The following is an 18,025-nucleotide window of genomic DNA, read 5'->3' as shown; positions in this document are numbered from 1 at the left end:
CCACCCTCTTTCCGCCCCCACCCCTATCTCTTCAACGAGGGTAAAAGCTCTTCCCAATTTCACGGTAAAGCCTCCAGCTGATTGCATTCTATCCACTGAGGCAGCCTAAAGCACCAGAGTCCCCCTCCCATCCCATCCATCATTCTGCTTTTTTATCCCCCCGACTTTATCTTCTCACCTTCTCTCCCTTACCCTTACGCTACTTTCCCTTTCTCCTTCCTCTCCTCTTTATTTCTCCCGTTCCACTCTTCCGCTTTGATCTTCTCTCCTCAACTTCTCTTCCCCCATCTCCCACTCCTTTCCAATCCTCCTCTTTCACTCCGTCGTCCTCCATGTCCCTCCTTTTCCTATCCCACATTTTCCCACCCTTTCACCTCCATTTCTTACACCCTCCCCCCTTTCACACCGTCAGCCCATCCCCATTCTTCCTCGCCTCACTCGTCTCCCGTGTCGGTTGTAGAGGGGAGGGAAGGGCCTCGTCCTCATCTCTCGCCCCATTCCCGATGTTCACTATCCTTCCGACTGCCTCCCACTCTCCTACCCACCTTGGCTGAAGTATCTCCCTTGTCCTCTAACCCAGCTTGACCTGAAATCTGCTTTAGGTCTCCCCTGGGCAGCGTCATTAATCAGTTAACAAAACCGCAATCATGAAGGCGCAATCATTCCGAGGCGAGTAATCAATCCTTCCAGTCAGACCTGCTGGTCACGTCTTTCTGCTGCAATCAAACTCGGTGTGTCAATCTGGGCTCTTTTGGCAGCTTGATGTGTTGGGTTCAAGCGTGTAATTAAGGCTGTTCAGGATTGGTCGGATCGCTTCCTCTCCCTGACCTGTCACTCCAATGAAAAGTAAAGTTGTGTAATTTTCATATGCCAAGACCCATCTAGTGGCCGAATTTGCAGCAACTATCTTAACAGCTGGCTTGTGTCCCATTTATAAAAGTATCTAAAACTATAACTTGTAAAGGGGCACTATCTTTTTTAAAATAAATTAAGAGTACATAAAATAAATTGAGGCAGCACGGTAGCATGGTGGTTAGCATAAATGCTTCACAGTGCCAGGGTCCCAGGTTCGATTCCCGGCTGGGTCACTGTCTGTGTGGAGTCTGCACGTCCTCCCCCTGTGTGCGTGGGTTTCCTCCGGGTGCTCCGGTTTCCTCCCACAGTCCAAAGATGTGCGGGTTAGGTGGATTGGCCATGCTAAATTGCCCATAGTGTCCTAAAAAGTAAGGTTAAGGGGGGGGTTGTTAGGTTACGGGTATAGGGTGGATACGTGGGTTTGACTATCTTAACAGCTTGTTTGTGTCCCATTTATAAAAATACCTAAAACTATAACTTGTAAAGGGGCACTATCTTTTTAAAAAATAAATTTAGAGGACCCAATTTTTTTTCCCAATTAAGGGACAATTTGGCGTGGCCAATACACCTACCCTGCACATCCTTTTGAATTATGGGGGTTAGACCCACACAGCCACGGGGAGAAGGTGGACTATCTTTATCTGTATCCAATCTTTGCGTGTATGTTAATACACTTCTGGAACACCCCATCCTACCCACTACCCCCCCACTCAGAGCAGATGCATCACAATGGCACCACAGCAGTCCCACAGCAATACTTAAATGAGATGAGCAATGCTTACCCTATTGGGATCAAGGACAGAGTGCATCCAGGATGTGTAAATCTAAGATATTAGCTATAGAGGTTCCACACTAGTGTCTGCTTGTTTCTCACTGCTTGATCAGAAAGTTGTTGTTTGGGGCGACACACTGGCACAGTGGTTAGCACTGCTGCCTGAGGCGCTGAGGACCCGGGTCACTGTCCGTGTGGAGTTTGCACATTCTCCCCGTGTCTGCGTGGGTTGCGCCCCCACAACCCAAAAGATGTGCAGGGTAGGTGGGTTGGCCACGCTAAATTGCCCCTTAATTGGAAAAAAAAATAATTAGGTGCTCCAAATTAAAGTGGAAAAAAGAAAGATGTTGTTTGAAGCCCCCACATTGGGACTTGACATGACAAGGGCCAGCATTGCATTGCCAGAGCCTGCTGTACTTCGGTGGAGATGTTAAACGGAGGCCCTGTCTATTTTCGCGGGTGGATATGTTCAAGATCTCATGGCACTCGTTAGAGAAGGGTAGAGAGCTCTTGGTCTTCTGCCCAGTATTCTTTGCTGAACAAACACCACCAGAACACACTAATTGGTCATTCATCTTTTGCGGGAGCTTTGTTGTGTAGAAAATGGCTGTTCGGTTTAATTACACTGATTTACTTGACGATGGTCACTGCACTCCAAAGCAATTAACATCTTTTTGTGAAGCTCGCTGAGACACATGAGCGAGCCAAGAACAGATGAGTTGTAAGATCAGCAGAAAAACGTTTTGTTCTCCTCACAGAGGAAGAATTAAAACAGAGGAACATTAATTTGATCGTGACGTAGTGTGCGAGTTGTGTATAAATATATATATTTCCTTGTGGATTCATTCCTATTCCGAACTATATGGCATTGTTGGAACCTTGATTAGGGATGAGTCCAGTGATGTAGTCTGAGGTCAGCATAGCGACACATGATGTAATGCAGAATGATACTTGTTGGCTGCAATGTGGAGAACAGAAGACCCTTTGTTCCAGGACAGCCTATTGTCCGATTGAGATTGTTGTTTAGTGTAAATGCACAGCCGGAGCAACCTCTCACTGGCACGTAAGCATGATTATTGTCACGCCGCCAACGTGCTTCTCTCATCGTCGATCGATGGCGAATAAACAGCCAGCGGAGAATTGTCAATGCTGGTCAGCAGAAATATTCTAACAGCATCAGACAATGTCCTGTGGAGGGGACAGAGAGGAGTGCGGAGTCTCACTCAAAACATTCCCTACATTAGATGTAAATTTGTAAATTTAAATGTTGCAAGGCGGAGGCTGGATCAGCTGTTGCATTAACTATCCCAGGGATTATGACAAGCAGGCCATCTGTCAGAACCCATTTTGTGGGCCAGTAACATTCCACTTCGACCCACCGCCCCACCATGAACCCCTTTGTTCTCTCCTCTGATGCTGCCTGACCTGCCGAGTGTTTCCACCAACTTTCGATTCGTGTTCCTGGTTGCCAACAGCTTTCGTGTCCACTACTTAATCACGATTTTCTGTTTTAGTTCTCCCAGAGCATGGTGTCGGGGTAAGATTGTGTTTTGAAGGGGGAATTGTGGTTCATTTTAACATTTGGAGATGGCATGGGTTGAGTGCTATTGGATTGACCTCCCATAGAATCAGACATCGCAGGCGAGGCCCTTCGGCCCATCAAGCCTGGACTGAAAAAAAGAGAACAACTCTCAATCTACACTGATCCCATTTCCCAGCACCTGGCCCATGGCCTTAACTGCTCTGACATTTTAAGTTGCCTCATTACACCTCAGTAACAACTTTCTCCTTTTTGCCTTCTCTCAATAATCAGGAGAGATGTATAACGAGCATAATTAAGTGATAAACTCAGCAGTGCAATACATTGGAGGGCTGTTTCCTTAAGTAAATGATGTAACTTCAGCTAATAAGTTGACATTCTCTGCCTCCAGTAGATTTTTCTATTTTATGCAACAATTAACAATGACAGCAATGGGTGAATTTTTGCAACCAGACCATTGTAAACATTGCCAAATCACTGTCCTTGGCTACCCGTGACCTGTAGTTTAAAAACTGATGAAGCTTCCGCCTTAAACGTAGCTTCAGCAATCCTTGTGCATTTCTCCTGTATGTTGTTTACCCAATACATTGCAGCAGGCAGGTTTACTCACTCCTGGGTTTGTCACCCATGGTCATTTGGGCAGACAGCTAAAAGCACAGGCCAGACTAATTGAGGTTTGTCAATAATGCAAAATGCTTTCGAAGCATCTGTAAAGATGCATGTCTCAAAGGTACGTGGAGCAGAACGCTCGTACCCATTCATCCGCATTGTTTCCTTACTCTAACTTTTGCCAGACTGGTATACCCTATGGCAAAATTGATCTAAATATAGAAAATGTAAAGCTGTAAGTAACTTAAGTGCACATTTACTGCTATCAATTTACAAGCGAGCAAAGAAGATCCTGGAAACTCATTAAATAATAGTCAAACTGCGGCCCCAAGGTCATGAAGGTAGTAGAGCTTGGCTGAACTGTATTGCTTTACATCCTTTGTTTAACTCTTGACTTTGAGAAAATCTCGGCAGGAAATGGCTGAAAAGCAATCAGGGTGTTACATGGTCTCCTGGTTCCAAATTCAGAACTGACCAGTCGATTTCTAAGATATATGGGGATAGTGTCGGAACAGGCAATTGAAGTAAAGCATCAGCAATTATCTGACTGAATAGTCAAACAGGTTTAAAGGGCTGAATAGCTGCTCCTATTCGTAAAGGACAGCAGATGTGTGGAATGTCTATTGAGCATTTATTCTTGGCTAAGGAACTGGACAAAGGCTTGGTGTGTTAGACATGAGTCCAATTGTATTAGGAATTGAAGAGATCGTGACATCAAGGTCACACATGTTGGATTACGGAAGCATCAGTCAGCATTCACGGGGCAAGCAACTCTTTGTTCCGAGCCTCCTTGGGTTCTTTCCTAGAATTTCAAATCTTCTGGGGCATCTTTATTCTTAAAGTCATCCCATTATCCTTCAAAATCCCAGGCACAGCAGCAAATCACCAACAGCTTTACCAGCTCCATTCCATTTGAGTTTCCTTTGCGGTTAGCCTCAGTGTTGAGTTACAGATCGGATGCAGTTGTCCTCCCATTTGCCATGTCAACAACTTGGTATGAAACTCTGTCCAGTTACAATGCTGAATTGCATTCTACAAACCTTTTGCCCCTGAAGTATTTAAATCAGTCACCACTATTGAATAAATAAATCCATATGAAAATATTTGCTTTTTCAACGATTTTGAATCTCAATAACCCCTTTTTTAAAATGTGGGATAGTTGTCCCAAGAGGCACGTGGGAAAAGACATCACCAAAAAAAGAAGATGGTCACCAAAAACCTGGCCAGAGATGGAATTTAAGGGCGGCATGGTGGCACAGTGGTTAGCACTGCTGCCTCACAGCGCCAGGGACCTGCGTTCAATTCCGGCCTCGGGCCCCGAACCTGTGTGAGTTTACTCCGGGAGCTCCGGTTTCCTCCCACAGTCTAAAGATGCACAGGTTAGGAGGAGTGGCTGTGCTAAATTGCCCCTTAGTGTCCAGGTGTGCACAGGTTAGGTCATGGGGATAGAGGCAGGGGATTGGGCTAAGTGGGGTGCTCTCTGAGGGTCAGTGCAGACTTGAAGGGTCGAACGGCCTCCTTCTGCACTGTCGTGATTTCTATGGTTCAGTGACCATTCTGGCATCACGCTATTGCCACAATTACAATTGCCCCCAATCCTCACATTGCACTGCTTTCAATATAATTATGCTGATCCTTCCTCTGCTCTTGCGTCATTCCTCTAGTTGAACACCCTGTGCTCACTGACCAGTAACTTTTGGGCCTCTTGTGATATTGTACCTGCTGTTAAATGTCAACCTGGAGTCAATGGTAGTCTCTCTCCTCCGAGTCAAAGGATAGGGAGGTTGACGTACCGCTCGAGAGATTTTTGAGCACATATTCCAGGCTGACACTTCAGTGCAGTACTGAGGGAGTGCTGCACAGTTGGAGGTGCTGGCAATAAGATGCCAAGCCAAGGCCCCATTTACCCCCTCAAGTGAACACAAAAGAACCCAGATTCAAAACAAAAAGAGCAGGGAAGGTTTCATCTTGTTAGTGCCCACGGGCTGTGCGCCTCCTGGTTGCTGCATTCCCCACATTACAACAGCGGCTGAAATTCAGAAGTACTTGATTGGCTGCAGACTGCTGTGGATTGTGGGTACTATATAAATGTAAGCTGCTACTTTTATTTATGGATTATAAGTAATTAAAACACCAAGTACTCGACATAGTTACAGTAAAACCTGCCCAACTTTAAAACGACAATTTGTCAAGTGTTAAATTATCCTTTATGACATGACGGGGGAGCTCTTCCAGCTAATTAAATCTAGCGTGCGCATATTTACAGTTGAAGTCTTTCATTCACTTCATTCTTTGTGCAGTGAGTGCTATTAATTTGCACACCCTCGACGTTTGACAGCCTGAGAATAAATTCATGTTCAATTGGACGCAGTTAAATAATTTCTACTGCCTGTCACTTCACCGGCTACCCTTCCTAGCTTTTAATTTTACCATCGATTTCTGTGTCACTTTTTGGCTCCCGCAATTGTGCCTCTCTTTATGCTCGAGTTATGACAGGAATTTGGATTTTTTTTTTCTGTAAATGTTTTTAAGATATTACCCATCGGTTTTGACCAGAAATGTTCGAAACTCGGATCAAAGCAAAACTATCATCTGTTTATTCTGACTGACTGCTGGCTCTGTTGTGCTGTCGTTATTTTTCCAGTGTTAAGTATTTTGGTTTGATTCTGGGTCAGGTGCTGTGCTTTCACTGATATGAACAGCAGGGCTTTGTGTATTTTTAAAAAAATTACTGAGCCCTGGAATTCTTAAAAACAAAGTCACGCGCTGGAGAAATGCACAATGTCTGCAAAGAGAAAAGACAGGGTTAACCCTTCAACAAACACACCCCGTCTTGCCAGGTGCTGGTGGACCACTCGCCTATCAGCACCTTGTGTCTCTAACAGTAGGTTTCCCTTGTGACTGTAACTTGCCAAACCCTTTGAACAGGCTGGAGCTTGTCTCTTTAGCGAAGGGGGTGCTGTTGAATTGAGGGAGAGTTTGATAGGGTGTGCATTGCCAAGAGGTTTCTACTTCTAATAATAATCTTTATTGTCACAAGTAGGCTTACATTAACACTGCAATGAAGTTGCTCTGAAAAACCCCTACTCGCCACATTCCGGCACCTGTTCAGGTACGCGGAGGGAGAATTCAGAATGTTCAAATTACCTAATAGCATGTCTTTCGGGACTTGTGGGAGGAAACCCGGAGGAAACCCCCGCAGACACGGGGAGAACGTGCAGACTCCGCACAGACAGTGACCCAAGCCGGGAATCAAACCTGTCCTTAAATAATCATCAACAAACTAATCACCAGATACACGAGTGGCATTCTAATTCTAAGAGTAAAGTGCTCAAAAGCATCTTGGGGACTTTCTATTTTTTTAATATATGTATGTATATACATAGCTATCGTGGCCTTAATGTTGCTTAGGGGCTGTTTAGCACAGGGCTAAATCGCTGGCTTTGAAAGCAGACCAAGGCAGGCCAGCAGCACGGTTCAATTCCCATAACAGCCTCCCCGAACAGGCGCTGGAATGTGGCGACTAGGGGCTTTTCACAGTAACTTCATTTGAAGCCCCTTGTGACAATAAGCGATTATCATTTCATTCATTCATTTCATTTCAATGTTTTTTGGAAACTCCCTATGATTAACCAGTGTGATTCATTCACTCCTCGTAATATCCAACACTGAGCCCAGTCTTGGGGGAAGAAGCTTCATGTTTACGAATGTTCTGTTCAAGTTTTCACCAGTAAAAAGCTGATCTGACTTCGTACGAGTGCTAGGTGTCACGGAAGTGTGACATGTAAATGTCTAAAGAATGATCTGAATGTACCACATTCAGTAAACAAGCCTGCATGCAGAGAATGTACCACATTCAGTAAACAAGCCTGCATGCAGAGAATGTACCACATTCAGTAAACAAGCCTGCATGCAGAGAATGTACCACATTCAGTAAACAAGCCTGCATGCAGAGAATGTACCACATTCAGTAAACAAGCCTGCATGCAGAGAATGTACCACATTCAGTAAACAAGCCTGCATGCAGAGAATGTACCACATTCAGTAAACAAGCCTGCATGCAGAGAATGTACCACATTCAGTAAACAAGCCTGCATGCAGAGAATGTACCACATTCAGTAAACAAGCCTGCATGCAGAGAATGTACCACATTCAGTAAACAAGCCTGCATGCAGAGAATGTACCACATTCAGTAAACAAGCCTGCATGCAGAGACTGTACCTGGGAGTAGGTAGCTGCTTATTGCTGAGGTGGATGAATTTGATTGAGCCAAGCTGGGTTTTAGTTGCATTCCTTTAAACTAATTTAAACACATGGTGCAGAGGATGCTGCGAAAAACAAGCAGGCACAGTGGCAGGTAATATTTGCTGCATAGTTGTATTGTTCTGGTATGTTAAATTTAAAGCAGAGAAGTAGATCTTGACTCTGTGTGATAGTATATCATGCGCAATAACAAATCCCCTGCTCATTATACATCCCTCCTCTTGACTTCAATGGAAAAAAATTGACAGATAGACAACAGGGTTAGTCCAGGTTCTACGCCCAAGCACACATTCACTAATCCAGCACTCCCGGAGAGAATTTCGCTGGAAGGGATTTCAAGCTTGGAAATACAGCCCTTGAGCGTTCTTCAGCTTTCTTTCCCTTTAGTTTAGCTTCTCACCAAGAGTGTGAAGCTATTCAAATTGATTCTTGGCGCTCTTGACACACCCCCCCCCCTCCCCCCCCCCTCCCCCCCCCCCCCCTCCACCCCCCACCACCCCAGTAATGAAATTTGGGATTTCTGTGCTGATTTTTTTGAGAGAAAGCGAGACTTGCCACAGCAGATACCCAAGAAAAAAAATTGTGCCTTGGGCGTTTCCTAAATCTCTGATTGGTAAGCAACAAGAACATAACAAAGGAGCCCTGCTGCTCATCCATATCAACTGCCTGAATATCCTGCCCGAGTCAATTCATAGAAAGTGCTTAAAAACATCAGTAGCCTTTCCAAATATCTATAATTAGAGCCTTCTACCTCGTCACTCTACAGATATTCATCCAGCTTCTCTTGGAAGGACAAGGATTAGCCACTTTTGATGGGAGTCCATTTCACAGAACTCTTATCAATGATCAAATTCACTTTCGCCGTTTCAACTTTGTTAAGAGAGAACAATTTCCACTGCCATTTAAAATTGCTGAAGGTGCCTTTTGTTGTTTTGTCAGCTGAGATTACACGTTTTCATTTATATTTCCCCCGCGCGTTGGACTTTCAGGATATGGAATTATTTCAATTCAAGGTGCAAGGCAGAGTGCGCCTCAAAGATAGCCACGAAATAACTTTCCTCATTGCCGTTTGTCTCGGAGATCGAACCCTTCAGTTATCAATCCCCCTCCTACCAGCACGCTGCAACTCTCTCGCTAATGCACTCCACTTTCCATATCTCGCCTGCTTCAATATCCTGCGCAAAGTTGACCTCTTCAACTGCGCCTTCAGCAATCTCCCTGAAACCTCCCCCCCCCCCCACAAAGAATCTCTCTGCTCACTGTCTCTGCAATATGCTCCTGCACCCATGGTGCTGGGTGAATGGAAATGGTCCGTTGAATTATTATTGCAGGATTTATACTATTGTAATAAGAATAATCTTTATTGTCACAAGTAGGCTTGCATTAACACTGCAATGAAGTTACTGTGAAAAGCCCCTAGTCGCCACTTTCCGGCGCCTGTTTGGATACACTGAGGGAGAATTCAGAATGTCCAAATTACCTAACAGCACATCTTTCGGGATTTGTGAGAGGAAACCAAAGTGCCCGGAGCAAACCCACGCAGACACGGGGAGAACGTGCAGACTCCGCACAGACAGTGACTCAAGCCGGGATATGGAATCTCCCCATATTCTTTGATCCCGGTAGCCCTAAGAATTATATTTAATTCCTCTTGAAAACATGCAATGTTTTGAGCTCAACTACTTTTTGTAGTGGAGAATTCCACAGATAACTCCAATCTCTGTGGTGAAGATATTTCTCCTCATCGCAGTCCTGAATGGTTTACCCCATATTCTTCAACTGTGACCCCTGGTTCTTGATGTGTTGGGTACTCTGGATCTGTGGAGACTGCGTTTACCTCAGCAGTAACACATACAGGCTACCAACACTTGAAATAGTACAACACTATTTTATTAAGCTAGAAACTGTTGAACATACTTTCACTGTGAGTCGACACTATGTTAGATTAAACTACAGACCTATGCCTATCCTAACCAGTCTATGCACTCAGCACATGGTGAAGATCTGTGCTGCAAGCTGCGAGCTCTGTCCTTCTTCGAGGCTGCATCCCGAATGAGCGGGAAAACTAGTGCCCTCTGTCTTTGCAGTGAGTGTGCTCTAACTGGTGATTGGCTGCGGTGTTGTGTGTGTTGATTGGTCTTGCTGTGTGTCAATCAGTGTGTGTGTCTGCACCATAATATACTGGTGTATATTATGACAGTTCTAGTCTCCCCCACCATCAGGAACATCCTCCCTGGATCTACCTGTTTAGCCCTCTTAGAATTTTATAGGCTTCTCTCTCATATCTCTCATCTGGACAGTACATACATGAGATATTCCCCCTCATTCTTTTAAACTCCAGCAAATACAATCCTAACCAATTCAATCCCTCCTTCTCTGTCAGTCCCGCCATCCCAGGAATCAGCCTGGTAAACCTTCACTGCACTCCCTCTTTAGCCAAAACATCCTTCCTCAGAGAAGGACCCCAACACTGCACACGATATTCCAGGCTGTGATATTGGGCAGCATGTGCTGTCAGGCTGAATGAGTAGAGCAGGGTGGTGGAGGCCGGGGATAGACATGGATGATACAATGCAATGTACTTGGGAGTTTTGTAATGAGGTTATGATTCAATATTGAAGTGAGCTGGAATACTCTCCAAGCAGTGTCCTTGTGTCCTTTATCTTATTGCCGTCTAGCTTGAAGGCTAGTCGGGACCTCAGTCTTTGGAGTTCAGCGTGTTTTCCTCGTTTATGTTGACCACTGCACAAATTTCAGTCTGTTCAGCGTTATGAAGTATGATCTTTGACTCCTCGTTACAACTGGGAACTTGCCTTTGTTGGTTCCTGGAGTGTTGATTGCAGCAGTAGTTACCTCTACTCACTGGCTTCGTTGTACCATGCAAGTCTAGCTGCAAACTTTAAACTCACTGGATCTTTACATTTTTGTTGACTCTGTGAGGTCTGAATCATTCTGTTCCACCTGATGGCGGCGACTTGTAACCGTTTGAGGAGGCGGAGGGAGGGATCGATTCCGCCTGAAGCTGTTTATCGACTGTCTCAGGGAGCCCAAACGCTTCCACAGTTTCAACCGGGGCTCGCTGGAGTCCTCCATATGATACGGCATACACTCATAGGGACCATAGCGGGAAGCATCCAGACCTGCAGGATTACACAAGGCTACAAAGCTCACGCATGTCGCCAAGAGAAGGAAGATGCATATCAAGGCTATGATGGTTGGCATAGGGTCTCCCTTTTGAATCGATAGATCAGTTCTCTGCAAAGTTTCTGTGGTTGTCACGAGCAGCTCAGTAATATTCGGCATTGTAATGGTCCCATTCTTGGCCTCCGAATTCATCATTCCTGTTTGTTGAGTTTAAAGAAAGATAAGTTAATACCATTATTTTTTACTGTTGCTAATTGAGAACAGACGAGGGTTGGAAAAGGCGATTCAACCCATTTGAGCTCAAACTTCATATTTTTGTGAAGAAGAGCACGTTACCGAACCATGAGGTATGGGGTGGTAGGGAGAGAGTGGGTAAGGAAGTGTCAAGCCATGATGCTCCAGCCCATTTAGTGGACCAGATTGATGAACCAGATCTCTCTCTCTGCCCATCAGTTTTGATATTCCCATGGCGCAGAAAGCTCTTCAACCCCGTGATCTCAACCCCACTGAATTCTGTCGTCTTTTCAATCATTCTGCGAGATGGGATCTTGTTTTTTTAAATAATTTTAGAGTACCCAATTCATTTTTTCCAATTAAGGGACAATTTAGCGTGGCTATTTCACCGACACTGCACATAGAATATAGAACATAGAAATATACAGCACAGAACAGGCCCTTCGGCCCACGATGCTGTACCGAACCTTTGTCCTCGATTAATCATAGATTATCATAGAATTTACAGTGCAGAAGGAGGCCATTCGGCCTATCGAGTCTGCACCGGCTCCCGCCGTGGGGAACTGGCTGAGCGGGGGACGCTGGCCAGTGGTGGGCAGGGGATGGGTTATGGCTAATCGGCAGGGGAGGGGGGCAGGAAGCCCTCTGATCCGGCTGATAACCTGGAACGTGAGGGGGCTGAATGGGCCGGTCAAACGGGCCCGTGTGTTTGCGCACTTGAAGGGGCTGAAGGCAGATGTGGCCATGCTCCAAGAGACACACCTGAGAGTGGCGGACCAGGTTCGGCTCAGGAAGGGATGGGTGGGCCAAGTATTTCATTCAGGGCTGGATGAGAAGAATCGGGGGGTGGCGATCCTGGTGGGAAAGGGGGTATCGTTTGAGGCGTTGAGGGTGGTGGCTGACAGTGGCGGGAGGTATGTGATGGGGAGCGGTAAGCTGCAGGGGGAGCGGGTGGTGTTGGTGAATGTTTACGCCCCAAATTGGGACGATGCGGGGTTTATGCGGCGTATGTTGGGCCGCATTCCGGACCTGGAGGTGGGGGGCCTGATCATGGGGAGGGGGGGGGGACTTCAACACGGTGCTGGATCCCCCATTGGATCGATCCAAGTCCCGGTCGGGTAGGAAGCCAGCGGCGGCTAAGGTGTTGAGGGGATTTATGGATCAGGTGGGAGGGGTGGATCCTGGAGGTTTGCGAGGCCAAGGGCCAGGGAGTACTCGTTTTTCTCCCACATGCATAAGGCCTATTCGAGGATTGATTTTTTTTGTCCTGAGCAGGGGGCTGGTTTCGGGGGTGGAGGATGTGGAATACTCTGCCATCGCCATTTCAGATCATGCCCCGCACTGGGTGGACCTCGGGCTGGGGGAGAAGAGGGACCAACGTCCACTCTGGTGCTTGGAGGTGGGGCTACTGGCAGATGAGGAGGTGGCCGAGAGGGTTCGGGGGTGTATTGAGAGGTACCTTGAGGCCAACGATAATGGGAAGGTCCGAGTGGGGACGGTCTGGGAGGCATTGAAGGCGGTGACTAGAGGGGAGTTGATTTCCATCCGAACCCATAGGGAGAGGGGGGAGCAGAGGGAGAGACTGATAGGGGAGATGGTGAGGGTGGATAGGAGATATGCGGAGGCTCCGGAGGAGGGATTGCTGGGGGAGCGGTGTAGCCTTCAGGCCAGGTTCGACCTATTGCCTACCAGAAAGGCGGAATCTCAGTGGAGGAAAGCACGGGGACGGTGTATGAATATGGGGAGAAGGCGAGTAGGATGCTGGCACACCAGCTCCGAAAGCAGGATGCGGCCAGGGAGATTGGGGGAGTGAAGGATAGAGCTGGGAAGGTGGTGCGGAGGCGGGTAGATGTTATTGGGGCCTTCAGGGACTTCTATGGGGAACTGTACCTGTCTGAATCACCGGTGGAGGGGGGTGGAATGGGGCGCTTCTTGGACAAGCTGCGATTTCCGAGGGTGGAGGAGGGGCAGGTGGAGGGACTGGGGGCGCTGATTGAGCTGGAGGAGTTGGTTAAAGGGATAAGGGAGCATGCAGTCGGGGAAGGCGCCGGGGCCAGATAGGTTTCCGGCTGAATTTTATAAAAGGTATGCAGACTTGTTGGGACGCCCTGTTGGTCCGGACCTTTAACGAGGCAAGGGAGGGGGGGGCTTTGCCCCCAACTATGTCACGGGCGCTGATTTCCTTGAACCTGAAGCGGGACAAGGACCCTCTGCCGTGTGGGTCATATAGGCCGATCTCGCTGCTAAATGTAGACGCCAAGCTGCTGGCAAAAATCTTAGCCACAAGAATAGAGGATTGTGTGCCGGGGGTCATTCACGAGGACCAGACGGGGTTTGTGAAGGGAAGGCAGTTGAATACAAACGTACGAAGGCTCCTCAACGTTATTATGATGCCGGCTATGGAAGGGGAGGCGGAGATAGTGGTGGCATTAGATGCGGAAAAGGCCTTTGATAGGGTTGAGTGGGGGTATCTGTGGGAGGTGTTGGAGAGGTTTGGGTTTGGGGAGGGGTTTGTCCGTTGGGTGAGGTTGCTTCATGAGGCCCCGATGGCGAGTGTAGCCACGAATAGGAGGTCGGAGTACTTTCGGCTGTACCGGGGGACGAGACAGGGGTGTCCCCTGTCCCCTCCCTTGCTCTTTGCGTTGGCAATTGAGCCCCTGGCCATGGCGTTGAGGGAGTCAGGGAACTGGAGGAGCCTGGGGTGGGGAGGAGCATAGAGTGTCGCTGTACGTGGACGACCTGTTGCTGTATGTGGCGGATCCGGTGGGGGGGATGCCGGAGATGATGAGGATTCTTAGTGAATTCGGGGGCTTCTCTGGGTATAAGCTGAACCTGGGCAAGAGCGAGTTGTTCATGGTGCACCCTGGGGATCAGGAGGAGGGGATTGGTAGACTCCCACTGAAGCAGGCAGGGAAGAGCTTCAGGTACTAGGAGTCCAGGTGGCTGGGAGCTGGGGGGCCCTGCACAAGCTCAACCTCACAAGGTTGGTGGAGCAGATGGAGGAGGAGTTCAAAAGGTGGGATATGTTACCGCTGTCACTGGCGGGGAGGGTGCAGTCCATTAAGATGACGGTGCTCCCGAGATTTTTGTTCCTGTTCCAGTACCTCCCCATCCTTATCCCAAAGGCCATTTTTAGGAGGGTCAACAGGAGTATCACGGGATTTGTGTGGGCGCATGGGACTCCGAGGGTGAGAAGAGTGTTCTTGGAACGGGGCAGGGATAGGGGGGGCTGGCGCTGCCCAACCTCTGTGGGTACTACTGGGCTGCCAACTCAGCGATGGTGCGTGAGTGGGTAATGGACGGGGAAGGGGCAGCATGGAAGAGGATGGAGATGGCATCCTGTGTGGGAACGAGCCTGGAGGCGCTGGTAACGGCGCCGTTGCCGCTCCCTCCAACGAGGTATACCACGAGCCCGGTGGTGGCGGCTACCCTAAAAATTTGGGGGCAATGGAGACGGCATAGGGAGACGTGGGGGGCTCGATGGAGGCCCCGATACGGGGGAGCCATCGGTTTGTCCCAGGGAGCATTGTTGGTGGATTTCTGGGCTGGCACAGGGTAGGGGTTAGGAGGTTGAGGGACCTGTTTGTGGAGGGGAGGTTCGCGAGCTTGGGGGAGTTAGAAGGGAAGTTTGGGCTCCCCCGGGGAACATGTTTAGGTACATGCAGGTTAGGGCGTTTGCCAGGCGGCAGGTGGAGGGGTTCCCCTTGCTGCCCCCACGTGGGGTACGGGACAGGGTGCTCTCGGGGGTGTGGGTTGGAGGAGGGAGGATTTTGGACATATACCGGGTAATGCAGGAGGTAGACGAGGCCTCGGTGGAGGAACTGAAGGGTAAATGGGAAGAGGAGCTGGGTGAGGAGATTGAGGAGGGGACGTGGGCGGATGCCCTGGAGAGAGTGAATTCCTCCTCTTCCTGTGCGAGGCTTAGCCTCATACAGTTCAAGGTGCTGCATAGGGCCCACATGACTGGGACGAGGATGAGTAGGTTTTTCGGGGGCAAAGACAGGTGTGCGAGGTGCTCGGGGAGCCCAGTGGACCACACCCATATGTTTTGGGCTGGGGGAGTTTTGGAGGGCGGTAGCAAGGACGGTGTCGAGGGTGGTGGGATCCAGGGTCGAGCCAGGCTGGGGACTCACAATTTTTGGGGTTGCAGTGGAGCCGGGAGTGCAGGAGGCGATAGAGGCCGGTGTTCTGGCCTTTGCGTCCCTAGTAGCCCGGCGGAGGATCTTGCTCCAATGGAAGGATGCGAGGCCCCCAAGCGTGGAGGCCTGGATCAATGATATGGCGGGGTTCATTAAATTGGAGAAGGTGAAATTTGCCCTAAGAGGATCAGTACAAGGGTTCTTTAGGCGGTGGCAGCCTTTCCTGGACTTCCTGGCGGAACGGTAGGGAAATAGGCCGGCAGCAGCAGCAACCCGGGGGGGGGGGTTTGGATCGGTGGGAGGGAGAACTGTGTAGATGGGTTTGTGGATTTGGTGGGTGTTATCTCTTTCACTGTTGTTTGTTTTTTTTTCTTTTGTTTGCAGTTGCTTTAGTAGTTGGGTGGGTGTTGTTCTTGGGTTTTTTCCATGGTTGTTTTGTTAATATTGTTTTGTTGTTTATATTTTGTGAAAATCTTAATAAAAATTATTTTAAAAAAAAAGAGTCTGCACCGGCTCTTGGAAAGAGCACCCTACCCGAGGTCAACACCGCCACCCTATCCCCATAACCCAGTAACCCCACCCAAAACTAAGGGCAATTTTGGACACTAAGGGCAATTTATCGTGGCCAATCCACCTAACCTGCACATCTTTGGACTGTGGGAGGAAACCGGAGCACCCGGAGGAAACCCACGCACACACGGGGAGGACGTGCAGACTCCGCACAGACAGTGACCCAAGCCGGGAATCGAACCTGGGACCCTGGAGCTGTGAAGCAATTGTGCTATCCACAATACTACCGTGCTGCCCAACACATCTTTGTGTTGTGGGGGTGAAACCCACGCAAACACGGGGAGAATGTGCAAACTCCACACGGACAGTGACCCAGAGCCGGGATCGAACCTGGGACCTCGGTGCCATGAGGCAGCAGTGCTAACACTGTGCCACCATGCTGCCCCGATGAGTTTTGGTTAAACATCTCCTCTGAAGGACGCCTGATAATGCAGCTATCTGTCAATGCTACATTAGAGTGTTGGCCTGTACCCTTGAATCTTGGGGTGGGGCGTGAATCCACCACCTTGTAACCCAAAATGCAACCAGCTGAGCCAGCCTGAGACCTCTGCCGCGCATGACATGAAAAGGGTTTAGAAATTTGAATCAATGCACCATTTCAGAACACTGATTGTGTAATATTGTGTGCATCAGAATGGAGAACAACATTTGAATGTACTGTCCAGATGAGACTGAAAACTAAGATCTCTCTTTGCCAATCTGAGGCATTGCGAAACTGTCAAGGATCAATAACAGAGTTCATATCTATAAGGTTCAAACTGCATTGGCCAAGGGGTTGTCATATATGTGGGCTATTGTAATTGTGTACGATGTCTCTTTAAGAACCGAGTCACGTGGCAGGAGTGACGTTATCGGCTACTTCGATGGCTTCTTCCCGAAATCTAGTACCCACCCTTGTCCACAGCGCACCTATCCAATGACCCTCTGATGATCATACATTCAACCCACATGCATCTGCAATCGTTTTCTTTTGTACTGTTAGTCCAAAGATGCAACAGTTTATTAAAAAAAAAAGCAAACTGGCGACGAGGAACGGATCAGAAAGGAAAAAAGAAAAATTTCAGAAGAAAGAGAGAAGTTGCCGAACTTAGAGGTTGATGTAAAACAGGGAAACACCATCAACAGGTCAGTCGACCAGCAGATTACCAGAAGATCGGAAATCACACTTGGTAATTGGAACCAGTCAGGTTTTTGGGGCAAAAAATTCAAAGGAAGAGCCTGTACCGATTTGAAACCGGCACCTCGAGGAGTCAGGCTCCAGTGCTCGTCACGTACACTACAGTAAGAGGAGGGGGAGAGTGAACAAAAGATTCTCACACTTACAATGCGAGTTAAAGATGTGAGAAATTGGTGACTCAAGTAGACCAATAATTTAAGGGAAGTTGGGAGTCCATTCCGATACCAGGAAAACGGCAGGGAATTTTGGCACGATGGGCTCATTTGATGAAGATTCAGAGAACTGGAAATCATGTTCGGAAAGATATTAAATAGGAAGTGAAACTTTCAATTTGTTAACGAACTTCGTTCAGCCTGAGAAACCCAGGGGTAAGACGTAAGAAGAATATGTTCAAATAATAGAAGACATCAAAAATGTTAATTATTGTGGCGAGATTTCTATTTCAGCAAAGGAATCCTTTATAAAGGGAAAATATTGAGCAGTTTGTTACTTTTTGCGAATTTAGCAACTTGTTAGATGACACAATTGGAGATCATTTGGTGTGTGGTTTGAAAAATGAATTGGAAACCATCTGCTAAACAATCCTGATTGGGCTAAGAGTTATACTGAATACCAATTTAAGATTCTAAGCTGGACTGGCCGTATAGCTCACTTACATATTCCATAAATCACATATATTCACACACAGTGGCCTGTCCTTTTCTGACAGTGTGAACATATCC

General features: G+C 47.8%; 2 protein-coding genes across 2 annotated transcripts in view; one reads left to right on the top strand and one right to left on the bottom strand.

The window, feature by feature from the left end:
- Positions 1 to 18,025, top strand: part of cdh23 (cadherin-related 23) — a 285,383-nt gene that overhangs the window by 46,636 nt on the left and 220,722 nt on the right. The window lies entirely within an intron of this gene.
- Positions 10,143 to 18,025, bottom strand: part of LOC119956100 (uncharacterized protein C10orf105-like) — a 33,513-nt gene continuing 25,630 nt past the window's right edge. Inside the window, exon 2 of the mRNA XM_038782960.1 lies at positions 10,143 to 11,380. Within this exon, the coding sequence (XP_038638888.1) occupies positions 10,956 to 11,378 (423 nt within the window). The 5' untranslated portion in view covers positions 11,379 to 11,380 and the 3' untranslated portion in view covers positions 10,143 to 10,955. The remainder of the gene's footprint in view (positions 11,381 to 18,025) is intronic.

The sequence above is a fragment of the Scyliorhinus canicula genome, chromosome 22 (assembly GCF_902713615.1).
Source record: "Scyliorhinus canicula chromosome 22, sScyCan1.1, whole genome shotgun sequence".
NCBI classification, from domain to species: Eukaryota; Metazoa; Chordata; class Chondrichthyes; order Carcharhiniformes; family Scyliorhinidae; genus Scyliorhinus; species Scyliorhinus canicula.
Note: the sequence above shows the minus strand (reverse complement) of the source record. Positions and strands in the feature narration are given on the sequence as shown.